Raw genomic sequence first — 17,348 nt, 5'->3', positions numbered from 1 at the left:
TCTTAATAAATAATACTCATGATTGGTTTTAAAATATCATCATAATATTGTACAATTGTATTAACACCTCGGGTTTGGCACATCTATATTTCAAATATTAAGAAAATTATGAAAATATTAAGAAAAGAGGTAATGTCAAATGCCTTTATAAAGCAGAGTATCCTGATTTGCTGCTGCTCAGCATATTACTGAGAGCTGAGAAATGCTGAGCTCGTGCGGCTAACGCATATGAAACGGATGCACGATACATATTCCCCTTTCGCTTCGTATGTGCTGCCGTTGACGCTATTGCCAGTACAACGGTAACACACTATACCAGCGAACATACGAAGTGAAAGGGGAATATGTATCGTGCATCCGTTTCGTATGCGTTAGACGTACACTTTCAGAATATATGAAAGACTGAGAGCAAAAACAGCACGTCGCATCTCATCTCTTGCTTTCACTTACGTAAGCAAAATAACGAGGGATGCGACGTGATGTTTTTCTCGCAGCTTCTCATATGTCGGTCGCAACACAATTTCAAACTCAACTGGTTACTAAGTTTTGAGTTTTGAATTGAACGTCCAATCAACTGTTTATAACCGTTTAAACGGGGAGAATGCATGTGTGCGTGCCATCCGTTTCGTATGCGTTAGCCGCACGAGTTCAGCATTTCTCAGCTCTCAGCTATATGCTGAGCAGCAGCAAATCAAGATGCTCTGTTATAAAGTCTCTAACGCAGTTTCTTACACTCTTTTACTCACACACAAACAAAACAAAATGTCAAAAAACATGTTCGACCGAACCATTCATAACCAACTTCATGCTACTAGTAAATTCGGAATGAAAATAATGTTTGAAAATTCTATGATATTTCTAAAAATGAACTAATTATTTTGGAATTTCTTAATCTGTTTAGAATAAAATAAATTTTTAAACATTTTTTGTACTAACAATATTTTAATAAACATTCACTTATTATTTAATTTTCACAATTTCCATCAATTCACAAAATTTAATTCATAGCACTAGCATGAAGTTGGTTATATGTCAACCTTTATTCATTCGTATAAAAACATATTATGTTCACGCACACATAAATGTTGGGGAGTTTTTACAATTCCTCTTTGAAAGAAAAAAACGCTACGAACGAACGAAGGAACGAACGAAATTTTTATTTTTCAAAATCTACGAACGAACGAACAAATTTTTTTTTACGATTTCTACGAACGAACACAATTTAATTTTTAAATTTCTACGAACGAACCAAAATGTTATTTCTATTGTCTACGAACGAAAGAACGTTCGTAGCCAACAGTATCTATAAGTAAAATGTTTGATTTTTTAGTGTGCACTTTTTTTTAAAGAAAACTGCTTTAAAAGATATTTATCACCTAATCGAAAAATTCCTAATTTTGATAACTTGATAACACTTGAACGGCTCTAGATGTGATATTTCATGATATTCTATCGATTTAAGCATAAAATATATGATTGAAAACCAATTGAATGTCACTTTTGGTTCTTCATAAAATGATCCATTTTATATTGCGACTTGAAAACATACCTTCACCCCGGCCAGTACAGCAATGCCAGAACGCTTTCAAACAGCATTGATATTGTTTTTACAGTCAAAATTGATTGAATTCAGTTATTGAAATAGGTTTAGAAGTGAATTATAGTTCGGATAAATCATGTTTCATATTCATATTTTTGCCCCACGTTCATTGCTCACAATTTGCTATGCAAATGACAGTGTTCCAGCTATACGATGCGTTGAAATGGATGTACACCAAAGTGGAATCACATTAGTTTTGCTCTGAAAGTATTCTGATATGTGATTAATTTGTGGAGGTCTGTTGTACTTTTGGTACAAATCCTTCATTTTTGGTGATGAAATAGAAAAATTTTGAATGGAAATGTGTTTTATTTTCATTCAAATCATTTGAAACTTCACCAGTGGCAAGTGTTTGATGGAAAATGACGATTACCATCAATTTTTAGTCGATATGGTTGTGCGAAGATATTTTTATTTTAACTGAAAATTTCATTTTTCAATAAATTCACATAATGACCTACCGAGCTCTTCCGGCACCATCTAGCGTTTAGCTATCGACATGAAACTTTACACACGTTATTTGCAAACCATATGGAAAAGTATTCCGAGGTAAGAATGAAAAAATTTCAACTTTTGTGTTTTGGGGGCCAGTCTATTGTCGACGGTCCCTTTTCTCTCAAACTCTGTCAGATTGCGATTTTTATGCATGCATTTTGCGAAGAAGTTCTGGGTTGTGTGGCAGAATTCATCACTTCTGACATGTGATTGGTTATCTGCTGTGTCTTAATGTATTCTTTATCGAATACTTTTTTCGTTACCCTATATATTGGTTTTTTGTACTGGCATGCCTTTACACTTCCTTTTTGATCTAAATCCAATTATCAATGAAATAAATTTTACTCTTTAAAATGGAAAGAATAATCTTTCTAAGAAAACATGGTCTAATGTCACTGACTCATCGCTTGCCATGTAATATTTTTTTATATAATCGGCTTTGAAATGGTATTTCAAAAGTTTTTATATGTTATTAAATTGTTCGTCTTTCATTTTTCTTGTTTTGTTTTGTTATTTTAATCTTCAAAGATAACTATTATATTAATATTATATAAATAAATATAAAATATTTGTGTGTTTTTTTCAATTTTTTTTATTTATTATAAATTCTATTAGTTATTTTCGTTATTATTATTGCAAAACTTATTCAATTTATACAATTTTGCAATTTTATTTGCAAGAAAAAAATATATTAGAACCTGGCGTGAAAGAGATGGCGCTTCTTAAATCGAGTCGCGTTCAAATACATTGTCAATATACAACGCAAGTGATACTCGCCAAAAATAGAGTAAAATAGAGTGCGTAACTCATTTTGAGGGGTAAATCCTCTACTAACACCGCAAGTGCGAGTAAGCGTACTCGAATACTTGTTTCTGTGTGTTTGTTTGCATTCAGAATGCGTATAGTACTTTGGTAAATTACTTATTCTATGGAATTTTTTCAAAACAAAATGTGTGACCTACTTCAAAAAATTATTACTATACAATTATTTCAATATAAAATGTAAAAACGAATCTTGAACATAGTTTAACCATTTGATGGTTTGACTAATTTACCTCAACGATTTACCGCTGATATGAGAATTTTGTACAAAATATCCAAACATGTTTGCATTTAAGTATGAGCTTTCTAGTAATTACAAGTTAAACGTTTTCATTTACTTTGTCTTTAAATGCGTTTTAAACGATTAATAAATGAAATTAATGTGGTTCGATTAAATTGTTCATTTAAAATCACAAAAAGATTTTTTTTTTCAAATGAAATCCTTTGTATATTTGTTGTTTAATTACTTCGAAAAACATTTAAATTCCAGAAAAATATGGTTTCAGTAGTTGTTGATTTATATTGAAATAAGTCAGTTCAGTACTGAAACTATAAAAAAAAACTTCATCTGAAACAATGGTGTTTGCTATTTTGAAAGAAACGTTCAAGCAATTAAATTTCCAAGAAACAATACGGAATTTGAAGAAAGATTGGCCAACAAAAACACCAAAGGAAAAGTGGAAAGTTTTGTGTGATATTCCAAGAATTTTATTGGGATTTTTTGGTATTAGAATACTTGAGGAAGATTGTCAAGTATACTGGCTTTCGTACTTTGGCTCTTTTTTGGCGCTCAATTATTTTAGCCTTGCCGGATACACGCTGATTTATTTTGCAAGGGCCGGTAAATTTTGGATTGGCACGCGTTGTGTTTGTGGAATTGGTATCGTAGCATCGGTACGATATTGCATTATTTATTTTCTTTTGTGGATTTTGCATATATTTAATGTTTTTACTATTTTCCAAAAAGAGTGTGACACTGTACTAGGGTGTTTCCCATATCTGAAAATAAAAAAATGGTATCTATCAATTCAAAGTACACAAAATTCTATGACCATTGATAGCATTCGCAAAACGCATCGATTCATATTAAGACTTCCTGAAGCAAAATCGGAAGTAAATTCAATAGTTGCTATGCAGTGCAATTAAATAAATAAATACTTACATTTGAGACCTTCACCCGCACATACTCTATTTATCCATGAAATTATTATCGAAAAACTCGCATATTGCATTGAAAGTCCATTAGACATGTGACAATCAATACATATACTTGCTCTTCTAAACTTCATCCGACAAAACCTGGTTCACTAAATCGTAACCAGCTACAAGTAATATATTATTACATTAATTTTTTAATTTAACATTTCAATCTTATTTCTATTCGTTTAGACGATTGGAATCCATATTGGATATGCAAGTCGTTCAACGGTGAAGTTGGGATGGAGATCACATCCAAACAGTTCACAATGTCCTACAAAAAGAAATCACACACAAATTTGTTATTAGCATGCTAGTATTACATGCATCATTTTCAATCACTTTCTAATTTTGAAGTTCAAATCGAATTCAATAAGCAACTAACCTCGGTACATGATTAACTTTGCAGCCGAAATGTCTCGGTGCCAAATAGTTTTCAGTATTGCCACATATGCACAGAAAAAACAGTAGTAGTAGAATTGTTCAAATGTATTGGTATATTGCAAATTTACCAATAGTTGTTAAAATATCTATTGGTATTTTCATACAATCGTCACTACAATAGCATACTTGACACTTGTTTTGGCGCGATGGACCAAATGTCAACTGCGCTGCTGTAGTGACGCTTGTATGAAAATACCAATAGATATTTTAACAACTATTGGTAAATTTGCAATATACCAATACATTTGAACAATTCTACTACTACTGTTTTGTGTGTGTGGGAAACCGTCTTCATAGTCGTTGGGCATTTGTGAATCTTCTGTGAAATCCATGACATTTTCTTCACGGATATTGTCTGGGAGCTGAACAACGTTGTAATCCGCATCGTATGCCGCGTTTTGTCGCCAGTTTTTTCGAAAACATTTCATCTTAGACACAAAACCAACAGCTTGATTTGGATTCATAATCATTGCCTCCAATTGCCTCTCGCACATCTCGTCGTTCCGGTAGCAGCTTTCGCTTGCTCTTCATGGTTACAATTTTCGTCGGTAGCTTCAATCCGTCTGGCCAATCATCGTCATCTGGCATACACCACTCACACACCTTGAAACGATGGCTCAATGTTTCCAAAGGGAATGGTGAAAAAAAACTTGATGTTCTATGTACTCGTTCACCTATTTAGTCACATTGCCCTTCATTTTCTTGAAACTTTTTATCATTTTTCGATTGCCTGGACATCTTATGTTCTTCTTTATCTTTATCGGCGAGTTCGGAGATATTTGAGCCGCACGATACACGATTTGATTCAATGTATTTATCGAATTGTGGCCGGGTATACTTTTTCGGTCGTGTATACTGCAATAGCTCTCTTCATAATTGTCAGACGATGAGTTATGTAATCTCTCCAGTTTTCAGCCTATGGACTCGATCATTCTGTTCAAATGCAATAAACTGACGCGTCCATCGTTTGGCCTTTGCGTTTCGCACTCCTTGTTTTGTCATGTAGTGGTACTTTTTGCTACTTATTTTTAAATTCATCTGTAAGCGAAAAAGAAACAACACAGTGTTTCGAATTTTTCAATGCCAATTCATTCAATTATAATTACCATTAGTTAATGTAAATTGAAATTTTCAATTCATTGAATTGAATTTTCAATTACCATTTACATTCGAATTGATAAATGAATTGAAATTAATTTAATTGCGTGAAGTTTCAGAGATTGATTCCTTATGCGGCATTTGTGCATAGCTAATGTCAAAAGTGAGTTTAATATTTGAATGCGCACATTCAACAATAACGCGTTGAACCGCGGTTGCTGTGTCAATAAGTTTAAAAGAAATCGCAGCAATGAAAACAGTTTCAAATTTTAATTTTTTTTAATTTGTATATTAATATTTTAAATATATATACATTTTAATTTACATTCAAAATGTTATTATAAATGAATTGACGGTAAAAAATTGAAAACAATCGAGAGAAGTAATATGGGGGCCAACTAGAATCTCTGCAACTTCACGCAATTGAAATGAATTTCAATTCATTTCTCAATTTGAATGTAAATGGTAATTGAAAATTCAATTTAATGAATTGAAAAAAATAAATTGAAAATTTCAATTTACATTAACTAATGGTAATTGATTTTCAAATAAATGAATTGAAAAAACTAATCATTATTTCAAACTCTGAAACAACATATTCGATAGAATAATTTATTACATGATAAAAATGGGATGTCTTTTTGAGAAATCACATACCTCTTTACCAGAGTCAATATGTCGTCGGACCGTAGCATTCCAGGTTTTCATTCCTGGATCGATTCCCAATACGTACATGAAATGTCCATCATAATAATTTTTTCGAACCATTTCATCATCCTCCAACTGTTGCAATACGTCCTTCGAAACTTTATATAAAATCGCTTAAAACATGGCAGTGAAATTGTTTGTTCGCTTTCAACACTTGACCGATTTTTTCCATGTTGAAGATTTCACCAAAATAAAACGCTCTATGTTCACAAATATGGCGCGTTCTAACTTGACAACCATTCTCATCCAACGGAATTATTTTTGTTTCGCACATCATCGGGTATAGAACATCTGCATCTATTTTAACGAATTTCCGCATGTGTGAGCAAATCGGAATGACGGAAAGATTTTTGATCTTTGGTAACACCCAGTCTTCAGGAATTATATCGCGGTTGTCTTGCATCCAATTGTGATAACGATCAATCTTTGCTTGCATCTCAAGCCAGATTGGCAACGATGCGAACGAATTTTCATTTGTATCTTTTGCGATGTTGTCGTCAGCTGGTCCGCCAATGTCTCTTGCACAACTCAGCAAACGGTAGCGTTTGCTCAATCTGTCAACATTATCACGGGTTGAATTGTAACGATGGATTGCCCAATTTACTGTATTTTTTGAATCAATGTGATCGAAAACGTAGTCTGGATCAACATTGTCCTCGTTGAATTCCCAAACTTTCAAACTTATAAACTCATTAAGACGTTTTTCATCATGTGTGGTGAGGTTGGTTATGACATTTCGTGCGTACTGTTGATACATGTACTTCATATGGTTGCCAAGATAATTGTTGTTTGGCCATTTGAATCGATTGTTGCATTCCAAACCTTCGAATGTTTCTCTAAACCACGGACCCATGCTCTCTTCTTCTTTGTATGTCTCGAGAACAGCAAAAAAATATTCCTCAATTATGTGAATGCCATCACCTAAGAAAAAACAATGAGCATTTTTTTATAAAATTTAGAAATAACATGCTGAAAAATTAACAAACAATAAAAAAAAAAACAATTTAATCATTACCATCGTCGAAAAATGTCCAATCGATCGTTCGTTTTGCCTTCTCATTTTCTTCTCTAATCTTTTGAAAAAAAAATTTCTAACCACGGTAACACTGTGTCATGATATTCTTCTTTAATAGCTGTTGTCGCCGATATCTTGATTGCAAAAAGTCCGACCTCTTCTTTCAGAACTTTGCGAACTTTTGGCCTAGGGCCGAAAATACGACCAGTTTCTTTTCTTTTTCGTCCCATTGTCAACGCAATCCAAACAATTCAAACTCACTTCAACAAAAATTTAATCGCTGCAATTATTTCAATTTAATTGGCATATAAACACCATAAACCAGCAATGCTCAATCTAATAGCTGAACAGAAAAGAAAACAATTGCATTAGTTAAGTATTTGATACACACTTGACACTTTTGTTCTAAATATTCAAAAAAAAATCTAAGCCTCTTTATAGTGATCTTACTTCGATGAAAACGTCGATACAACTGATGTCCGAATAACACTCGGCATGACGATGTAACCAAAATGTTGCGAAATTCTTGATATGAAATTCCCTTTTTTGACATGACTTGTGTGGACAGGATTAAATACACAGCATTTTTCGCATACTGCATACAATGTGCAGTATTGTCATGATTTGAATCAGCTAAAACAATCGACAGTAAATATTCTATGTTTGATGTAAGCAAAACTGAATTTGTTTTTTTTTTTTTTTTTGGTTGAGCGATGAATTTTGCAAATTTTCTGTTATTTCAAACAAAAAAAAAGAATCAAATGGAAAACTGACGGCAAAATTCATCTCGAAAACACATCTCCTGTGATTATTATTATAATGTGATGAATTTAGAATAAAACTATGGTTACAACAATTGTGTGAATACAACAAAATTCAACGTTCGTCGGCACAAATAACAACTATTTCTGAAAAAAAGAAAACACCAAGTATAATTTTTATTCGATTGTGAATTTCGAGCACAATAACAATGTTGATAATATCACAACAAATTGTTGTCAACAATACACAAACATATTGTGTACAATCGAGTGTCTTTCTCTTCAGGAAGTCTTAATATCAATCTATGCGTTTTGCGAATGCGATCCATTGTCATAGAATTTTGTGTACTTTAAATCGAGAAATATCATTTTTTTACTTACAGACACGGGAAACACCCTACTGGACATCCTTCTTTCTGAATACCACTCATTGCAATCGATGCAGTGCACCGTTTCTGATTAATTATGTGCAAACTTTAAAAAAAGTCGAAAAATGACTGGATTATATAATGGGAAAAAGTAGTGGCTAGCGATGGACGTACTTTGAATAATGTATTAATTCATTCAATCATTAAAATAAATACACATTTTGAAGAAAAAAACCGCGGATTTCAAGTTCAACAGTTGGAGGAAGTGCCAACTGTTATTATTTCGTACTGTCAAAGTACTTTCCATAGTTCGAATTTTCTGCTCTTTCGATTGAGATCTACCATTTTTTTTCCTTTAAAGAGTGTGACGCTATACATAAAGTGTTTGACATCCGATCGATTTCGTTTGCGAGTTCTATTCCGGTTTTCGGGCGATTACATTTATTCAGATGTTAAGGATTCTTCACCATTTAACGAGCTTTGTGAACGAAGTATTAAAAAGATGCAAACCTCGTATATCATTTTGGTGATAGTCATTTTCATTTCAATTGGATCTGTGTGTGTGGGTCCAATTCAGGCCTTTTTGGTGAAAGGAGTGATGGTACGAATAGTTCACAGTAGGGGTTTCATTTAATATATTCTTTTCATTTTTCTTCAGATAACTCCATTTGGAACAAAATTGCCATTTTTTGAAGAGGATTCAAATCTAGCTTTTTACGTCGATATTAGCTATCAGTCTGTTTTAATGCCATTTGGAATTGTATCAACAATTTGCATCGAACTTTGCCAATGTATGACGTATAATACGGTTGAATTGTGTGCCTCTTGTATAGAATTAAATGGAGAGAAATTGTCAGAAATGCTCCAAGTTGATCGTCAGAGTATCAGATCTGGCGCGCTATTTCGCAATATTTTATTGCAAATTCGTGACTTTGATGAGTACATTAAAAATTGTTAAAATCATTTATGCCCATAATTATAATTAAATCATTTGACTTAGATACCTTTTGGAGTTCAGTGATGTTTTCTATTGGAAAACTTTTTTGGGGCCACCGCTATTAACCTTTGGTGCGACTCTTCCCATATTAATACACTGGAAATTACTAATTTTTTCTCATATTTTAAATAGGTGCGACATACGGCATTTTCGCACAGTGGATTGTAAGATGAGATTTTTAATAAGATATTCTAGTTTGCATTGTTCTCAAGCAAAGTCTTTTTTAGGATTTGTAAAAAACTTACCACTGGACTATTCTTTTTTGTAGTAGCTTGTTTTTTACAAATTTCAACTAGAAATAATTGATTAAAAATTAACTCTTTTTCTGTAGTTAGAATTCCCTGCAGGTACTTCGTGATTTTGATGAGTAAATTTAACAATTTGCGGTTTGGAATTGACTTTAACTTTTTCCTAGCTTCAAAAATTCAACCATTTAAAAATTGTTTCATTGGAAAATCTATTATTTTAACTTTGTAGGCTATGGCAATGCTGTCGTATCCTATATTGCACTTCTGGTCATCTGCTACATGGGTCGGTTATGTCGATTGAACATTTTTACTATCATTCTACAAACTTTGTTTAAACTAATATTTTCTTTGTTTTTTTTTTTTAACTAGGAGAAAACATTAAAACTGCAGTACTTATGATCATTGATAAAAATGATCAAAAATCAAAAATCAATTTTTTTTCATTTTTTGCAGAATGAAAAGATTTGCGATTCACTATGCAACTTAGCCTGGTATCATTTACCGAAATCACAACAAAAGGATATAGCACACATGTTGAATCGTATGCAAAATGGAGTTAACTTAACTCAGGGTCCATTCAAGTGTTTGGATTATGATATGGCCTCAACGGTGATTTTTTTTTTATTAATAAATAAATTTATTTTATGAAATTATTACCTTTTTTCAGCTTACTAACAGAATTTATACTACAATCATGCTTCTGGCAAGTTTCATGGAATAACTTTTCTAATGAAATGAACAAAATTTTGTCTTAATAAAATGCTTCAATGGATAAACTAAAAAATGTATTAATTATATTTGCAGTATTTTGATGTGAAATGTCTGCTGTTGTCTTATTTGAAAACATCTGGTAGAAATATCAAAATTTTGATATTCGATCATAAATTCATATTTATAAAACAGATTCAATAAGAGTAAAATGAAAAAAAAATCAAATCGATAAATGAATGATGCTGTGTAATCATTTACGATGAGGATTTTTTCTCTTATCCATTTGATCACATGTAAAACATATTTAAAATTTATCATATGTATAGATTAAATTGAAGTTGAAACGGCGTTGTAATTACGGCCGCGTACATGTCTTAAAATGAAAAGATAGAGAGACCATTTCTCTCTCAGAGCATTTATATTTCGGTTGGGTTCTCTGTTATCTGTTCAGTTGTCTTTCAAACAAATTCATTCCATTGTTGCTTGTTTCTATTCGATCTTTCATTTTCCATCAATCGTTGTCGTTATGTATAATGCATTTGTTCTAAAATGAAAGAACCCAATTCATTTTTCATTTACCGCTCAAACGGTTGCTTCTCGATAGAAAAACGATAAATCATTCAAAAGTTATTATAAATAACAAATTTTACATAAATACACTGTTGTTCATATACCTAAACTCTCTTTTTTTATTTTGAAATCCGCACATACAATGCTGATTATTCACGGGATATAATGAATGGAAAAAAACGGCTGGTCATTTGTCAGTAGTTGGAAGTGTGAGGAGAAAAAAGTGTATGTACACTTGACAGACGTCAAAAACGGAGTATCTAAGAGATAGGTTATTGTTACAATTGATAGGTTATTGTTACAATTAATTCAAGTATATAGAGTTCTGACCTAAAATAAATAAAAAAAACTTTGATATTAGAGATAGAAATTTCAAATATTTTTCAAATTAACGATTCAAAACATCTCAACAGATGAATTTAAATAATTTTGAAATACAATAAGAATGTAGTTAAAGGTCTTATCAGTGAAATTTTCAAAGGAAAATATCTATATTTAATTACTATATTGATTAATACGCTGTTTATTTTAATTTTAAATAAATAATATTTGTTTTGTTCAATTTTTTCTTATAAAATTCACAAAATATAATCTACTTTCAATTTCACTAATAAAATAATTATTTTTTTTTCATACTTTTCCTACGAACAACGAACGAACAATCCGAACATTTTATTTTCTACGAACGAAAGAACGAACAAACATTCAATAAAAATGACTACGAACGAACGAACCGTCTCTGGTTTTAAGCATCATTCTTCTCAAAGAATTTTTTTTTTCTTGTTTATAAGCATTGTTCAAACTCAAATTAGTATTTATCGTGTTTACATTTTTATTCCTCCTATTGCTTTCGTTGGTTTTATTTCGTTTTTTTTCCCGTGTATTTTGTTAGTGTGTAAATTTTTCGGTTTCAATTAAGAATTTACAGTGGTATTGCGATATATGTCTTACCTTCACGGTAAATGGCATTGCTTCAACTCTTGTGAATAGTGCTAAAATCTTAACGGAAATTCAATGGACTATACAACCTCAAATTGAAAAGTTGAAGGTTTTTAACGCAGCCACTTCGGCACAGGAAAATAATGGCGCGAATAAAATATTCTCCGCTCCAATTTTGACACAGTCTTCAGTAATTCATACTGACATTCCATCGACTACAATCGATCAAATGGAAATATAAGCCAATATCGCTGTTAATATCGATGCAAACAGCACCGATGTGATTGTCCCTGTTGAAAATGAAAACAATGACACCAGCACAATATCGATTCCGTGTGATATTTTGACCACTGATGTTCCGACCGTGCGTCCAAAGCCGAAAATCTTACGCAAGAGTTGCAGATCCGTCAGTCTATCGACTAGATTAAATATGTCGACAAACACAGTGTCAAATCCACGCAAATGGAAGGTGTCAAAACCAACGAAAGCGACAAAGGCTAGCTCAAAGCCTAATTCAATGGCAATTTCACATCTTAAGTTAAAAGTCGTTGGTAGGAATTCTACAGCCACCACAAATTCAAACCTGAATTTGAATTCCAAAGTGGCAAATTGTGATTTTGGAAATCGAGTCGGTCATACAATTAACTCAAAATTGTATGAAACAAAAACGGTCTATCTTTTACCGTTTCGGCCAGATACTACTGTTGATGATATCACCGATCATTTGAAATCACACAATGTTACAGTGTTGTAGGTGACTTGAAGGTGATCAAACTGGTGAGCCAAAATACAGACACAAATCGTTATTTCGACATTATTATGGACAATTCCATTTGGCCAACGGCCGTAAAGCCAAAGAGTTGTTGCAAATTCATTGCCTAGCAATAAAAACTCTAAATCAGTTCCACCATCCCAACAAACTGACAAAAATCCAAAAAACAAGAAACTCGCCTCGTTCAAGCCACCAATTCATGGTCGAAATCGACGAAAGTCACAACAAAGGCAAACAATGACACCGGAAATTCCACCGATTGCCAACTTGTTGCCGCTGCTGTCTCAATGCCTACTCAGTCCACTGATGGGATCGTACAGTCAGCCTCAACAAAATCGTCGCAACTAAGCAACACAATTCACTCTCTCTCTCCTCCAACGACTTTGATGTGCAATGATATTTTTTATCAAAATGTTCGTGGCTTGCGCACCAAATCAAAACAATTTTTCTGCAATTCGTCGGCATTGTAGTAATCAGAAGGAGCAATGTCTGGTGAATACGGCGGGTGGGGTAGAACTTCCCATCCTATTGTCGACAAGTATTGTTTGACGACATTTGCAATATGTGGCCGAGCATTGTCATGTTGAAGAATTAACCGGTTGTGTTTTCCCCTCCATTCTTTCCGATCTTTGTCCAATGCTCGCTTCAATCGCATCAGTTGTAGTCGATAGCGATCTCCTGTGACTGTTTCACCCGGTTCCAGCAGCTCATAATACACGATACCCTTTTGATCCCACCAAACGGTCCTGGTTCGCCGCGTCGAACGTATGATTTTTTTCGCTTTGGGTTATCGTAGTGGATCCACTTTTCATCGCCCGTAACAATTCGATCCAAAAATGACTTGCTTTTTTGTCTTGCGAGCAGCATTTCACAGATGGTAAAACGCCTTTCAACATCTCTCGGTTTCAATTCGTGCGGCAACCAGTTTCCAAATTTTTGGATGAACCCTAATGCTTTTAAACGTTGTGAAATGGTTGCTTGAGTAACTTCCAATGATTTAGCGAGTTCTTCTTGCGTTTGGCATGGATCTTCATCGAGTAACAATTCCAATTCTTCATCTTCAAATTTTTTCGTTTGGCCTGGACGCTCTTTGTCTTCCGTGTCATAATCACCACTTCTGAATCTTCTAAACCATTTTTCACATACACTTATTGAAATTGAATATTTGGGATACGTTTCCGACAACAAACGATGACATTCAGCAGCACTTTTCTTTTGATTAAAGTACAAAAGCATTGCTTCCCGCAAATGCTGTTTTGTTGGAACGTAATTCGACATTTTAATCGCAATAAAAACTTTCACTGTCCAAACAATTGCATGTGTGATAGATATGAAGTTAGATACGAATCCTTACGTTTTAATTTATACTTCCAATATGTTGCGTATATTCCGCCAAACTCACAGCCGGAAATATACAAACGCAACTCGATTGCCATAAGCCATATTCCATCGAGTACAGTTGGGCATTTTCGGTATATTATTATTCATCTTATTATCTTATCATTCTAATAAGATCAAACTATATTATTACTTATTATTTTTTTGCACTAATAAGTATAGTAATAAGTATAGTTATTAGAATGTTACTAGTCAGAAGACTAATAAGATGCATGTATCTTATTAGTATAGTTATTAGTATAGTTTCTCACCAGTATATTTCGATTGGTGTTACTAGAAGCAAATAGTACTGAAACACGAAAAACAGCAGAAAGGCAGTCAAAATCACAAAAAAACTCCCGATCGATTTTTCTGGCATTTCCGATGGGAAATCGGCAAATATAAGCAAATTTTTGTTCACATAGTGAACACCATACAGCCAACTACTTTTTGGCCTAAAATCAAAATCCGGTGGAATTGGCTGATTGGTGGACTTTCAGGATTTGGCCTGGTTTCCAGAACTTCCAAATTTCATATAAATTGACGATTTTTTGGAGCAATATTTAATATATTTATGAAACAGCTAGACTCATAATTTTTTGCACACTTATTGTTCTATTTACGGAGAGTAAACTAGTGAAGTTTTACCAAAAAATATCTACGCGTTTAAAAAATATCCGATGTTTGCACTTTCAAGTGTGAAAAAGGATTATTTTTCATACAAAATGTGTAATTTTTCACACTTGAAAGTGCAAACCTCGAATATTTTTTAAACGCGTAGATAGTTTTTGGTAAAACTTCACTAGTTTACTCTCTGTAAATAAAATAATAAGTGTATAAAAATTTATGGGTCTAGCTATTTCCGAAATATATTAAATATTGCTTCAAAAAATCGACAATTTGTATAAAATTGTATGAAAAAAATGAGCTTGGTCTCAAATTTTCTGACGGCACTGTATATCAAATAAAAAACCTCTATCAAGGTGAAAAACGAGTGACGAAACCAAAATTGATATTTTAGGACCGCAAATGACACCATTCGATAGGTGGCTTTAAGACCTTTCCAATGATATGCATATGTCCGGGGTGTGTCAAGTGGATGTGCCTCGGTGTCCGTAGGGACAAAAGTCAAAAAGTGACTTTTGGAGGCCGGCCACGGCCAACATGGCGGCCATATCGAAAAGTGCCGGAACAAAAAAGTCTTATGTTTTTTAAGCACAGAAATTTTCAAAAAGATCAGAATCGAGTACGTAAAATCGCGGATAGACACATACACATACCAAATGAATTTTATAGAAAAATCATATGAAATTTTTAAAATGCCAAATTTTTCGAACGGATTGATCGATTTCGACGTTTGAGGTATCGTTGGAAAGGTATTGAGCTCTAGAATAAGAATATCAATGTTTCAGGGGTCAACGAACTCATTTAGTGCCATCTATGGCCGTAGAACTGAATTTTGAACCTTTTCTTGAAAGGACCATATTTTGAAGACAGGTGGACCGATTTTCGAATTTTTTTTTTCTTGGAAATTACGTGTATATATAGCAAGTCGACTTTTCAACACACTAATGTGGTTTTGTCACTCGCGCGAACTGCCGTCCGCTGTGATTTATTATCTATTTATGTATTTATTTATTTATTAATTATTTTCTGACTCATTGTAACCGCGTGCAATTTGAAAATCAAATAAAAAACCTCTATCGAGGTGAAGAACGAGTGACGAAACCAAAATTTGAAAAACAAAATTTCTGATATCAATTTTGTGACAAAAATTGTTGGTAGATATATTTTCTGTGAACTGTGAATATGAACTTAATATACATTTGTATATTCAAAACGTTGCAGAAATTCTCTCCTTTTTACTATGAGTTCATACTGATGCAATGAAGCAACGTTCCGAATTTACAAATGTATATTAAGTTTATATTCACAGTACACAGAAAATATATCTACCAACTATATTCGTCACAAAATTGATATCAGAAATTTTGTGTTTCAAATTTTGGTTTCGTCGCTCGTTCTTCACCTCGATAGAGGTTTTTTATTTGATATCAATAGTTTTGTAAGCGCTATTTTCAATGTTAAAGATTCAAGAAACATGAACTTGAATCTTTTTCAAGTACAATGAAAATATGGATTTTTAGGTTATTTTTGGATCAAAATCATATAAATTGTGGTTCGTAATGGGGAAAAGTGGTTTTTTCTGTGGTGTGTGGTATCGGGTAGGAATATCAAAACGTATTTTGTACTGGAATGTCACTTTTGCAAAAAGATTTTTACATCCTACCGCCATCTACTTGCGTATCGATTACTATTCTAATATCAAAACGAAATGAATCCACAAATATGTTTCTAGTGGTTAATTTAATGAATATTATGATTGCCAATCTTTTAAAAAAATGTTTTATTCATAAAAAAATATTAATCGACAATAAAAAACGTGAATGCATCGTTTTAACAAGTCGAAATATCAAAAGCATTCACTCAATAAAGTTGTGTATTGTGAGAGCCAACTTCAGACAGATTGTATATATGTGACAACTATTTTTTGACATTTGTAAAACCGGCAATTAGATGTTTGTGTTTCAACTATAAACATTAAACATGCGAAAAGTAATTTTGCTTTTTTTATTTATTAATCATCATTTTACTGTGACTTTTTTTTCTTAATTTTTACATTTTTATTTTTTTGATTCATTATTGGTTGTTTTTTGTGCTTTACTTTCATTTTTATCCTGAAATTTAGAAGTGTGCGAAAAATCGTTCATTCGTTTACAAACTTTGCGGGAACACGTCAAAAATGTTCACCAGCCAATGAAGAAAAAATTCAAATGCCCGAATTGCGACATATTTTGCTCGAGACCAGTAAAATGATGATTAATAAATAAAAAAGCAAAATTAATTTTCGCATGTTTAATGTTTATAGTTGAAACACAAACACCTAATTGCCGGTTTTACAAATGTCAAAAAATAGTTGTCACATATATACAATCTGTCTGAAGTTGGCTCTCACAATACACAACTTATAGGTTGGTGGCGCTAGGAGTAAGTTTTTTTGAGTGCTTGCTTTTGATATTCCAACCCGGTGGTATGGACACTCGCCCAAATGTCGGACTATTTGTTTGAATTTTCAACTTCAATTTAATATTTAACATTTTTGATTTCATGAAAAAATATCACTTTATACACAATTCGATGCAGAATTTAATTGTGCTTCATTTCA

General features: G+C 32.8%; 2 protein-coding genes across 2 annotated transcripts in view; both read left to right on the top strand.

Annotated features, from left to right (window-relative positions):
- Positions 1 to 3,493: 3,493 nt before the first annotated feature.
- Positions 3,494 to 10,665, top strand: LOC116346703. The gene is made up of 10 exons (XM_031776896.1): positions 3,494 to 3,811; positions 8,870 to 9,109; positions 9,167 to 9,447; positions 9,509 to 9,576; positions 9,638 to 9,669; positions 9,837 to 9,852; positions 9,983 to 10,036; positions 10,123 to 10,142; positions 10,207 to 10,362; positions 10,657 to 10,665. Exons 1-10 carry the CDS (start codon positions 3,494 to 3,496, stop codon positions 10,663 to 10,665), a joined length of 1,194 nt encoding a protein of 397 aa, XP_031632756.1.
- A 6,064-nt stretch (positions 10,666 to 16,729) lies between these two features.
- The window catches only part of LOC116346702 (chitotriosidase-1-like), a 33,181-nt gene continuing 32,562 nt past the window's right edge, over positions 16,730 to 17,348 (top strand). The window contains exon 1 of the mRNA XM_031776895.1: positions 16,730 to 16,738. Coding sequence (XP_031632755.1) covers positions 16,730 to 16,738 — 9 coding nt within the window. The remainder of the gene's footprint in view (positions 16,739 to 17,348) is intronic.

The sequence above is a fragment of the Contarinia nasturtii genome, unplaced genomic scaffold, assembly GCF_009176525.2.
Source record: "Contarinia nasturtii isolate CC-2019 unplaced genomic scaffold, AAFC_CNas_1.1 Cnas_scaffold_1630, whole genome shotgun sequence".
NCBI lineage: Eukaryota > Metazoa > Arthropoda > Insecta > Diptera > Cecidomyiidae > Contarinia > Contarinia nasturtii.
This window is presented reverse-complemented; position numbering and strand designations above follow the sequence as displayed.

Excerpts from the sequence above, each read along its gene's own strand:
- LOC116346703 (XM_031776896.1), top strand. The coding sequence starts at position 3,494 with ATGGTGTTTGCTATTTTGAAAGAAACGTTCAAGCAATTAAATTTCCAA. Across the intron at positions 9,110-9,166 it reads TTTTGGTGAAAGGAGTGATG|ATAACTCCATTTGGAACAAA; the intron begins GTACGAATAGTT and ends ATTTTTCTTCAG. Across the intron at positions 9,448-9,508 it reads CAAATTCGTGACTTTGATGA|ATACCTTTTGGAGTTCAGTG; the intron begins GTACATTAAAAA and ends CATTTGACTTAG.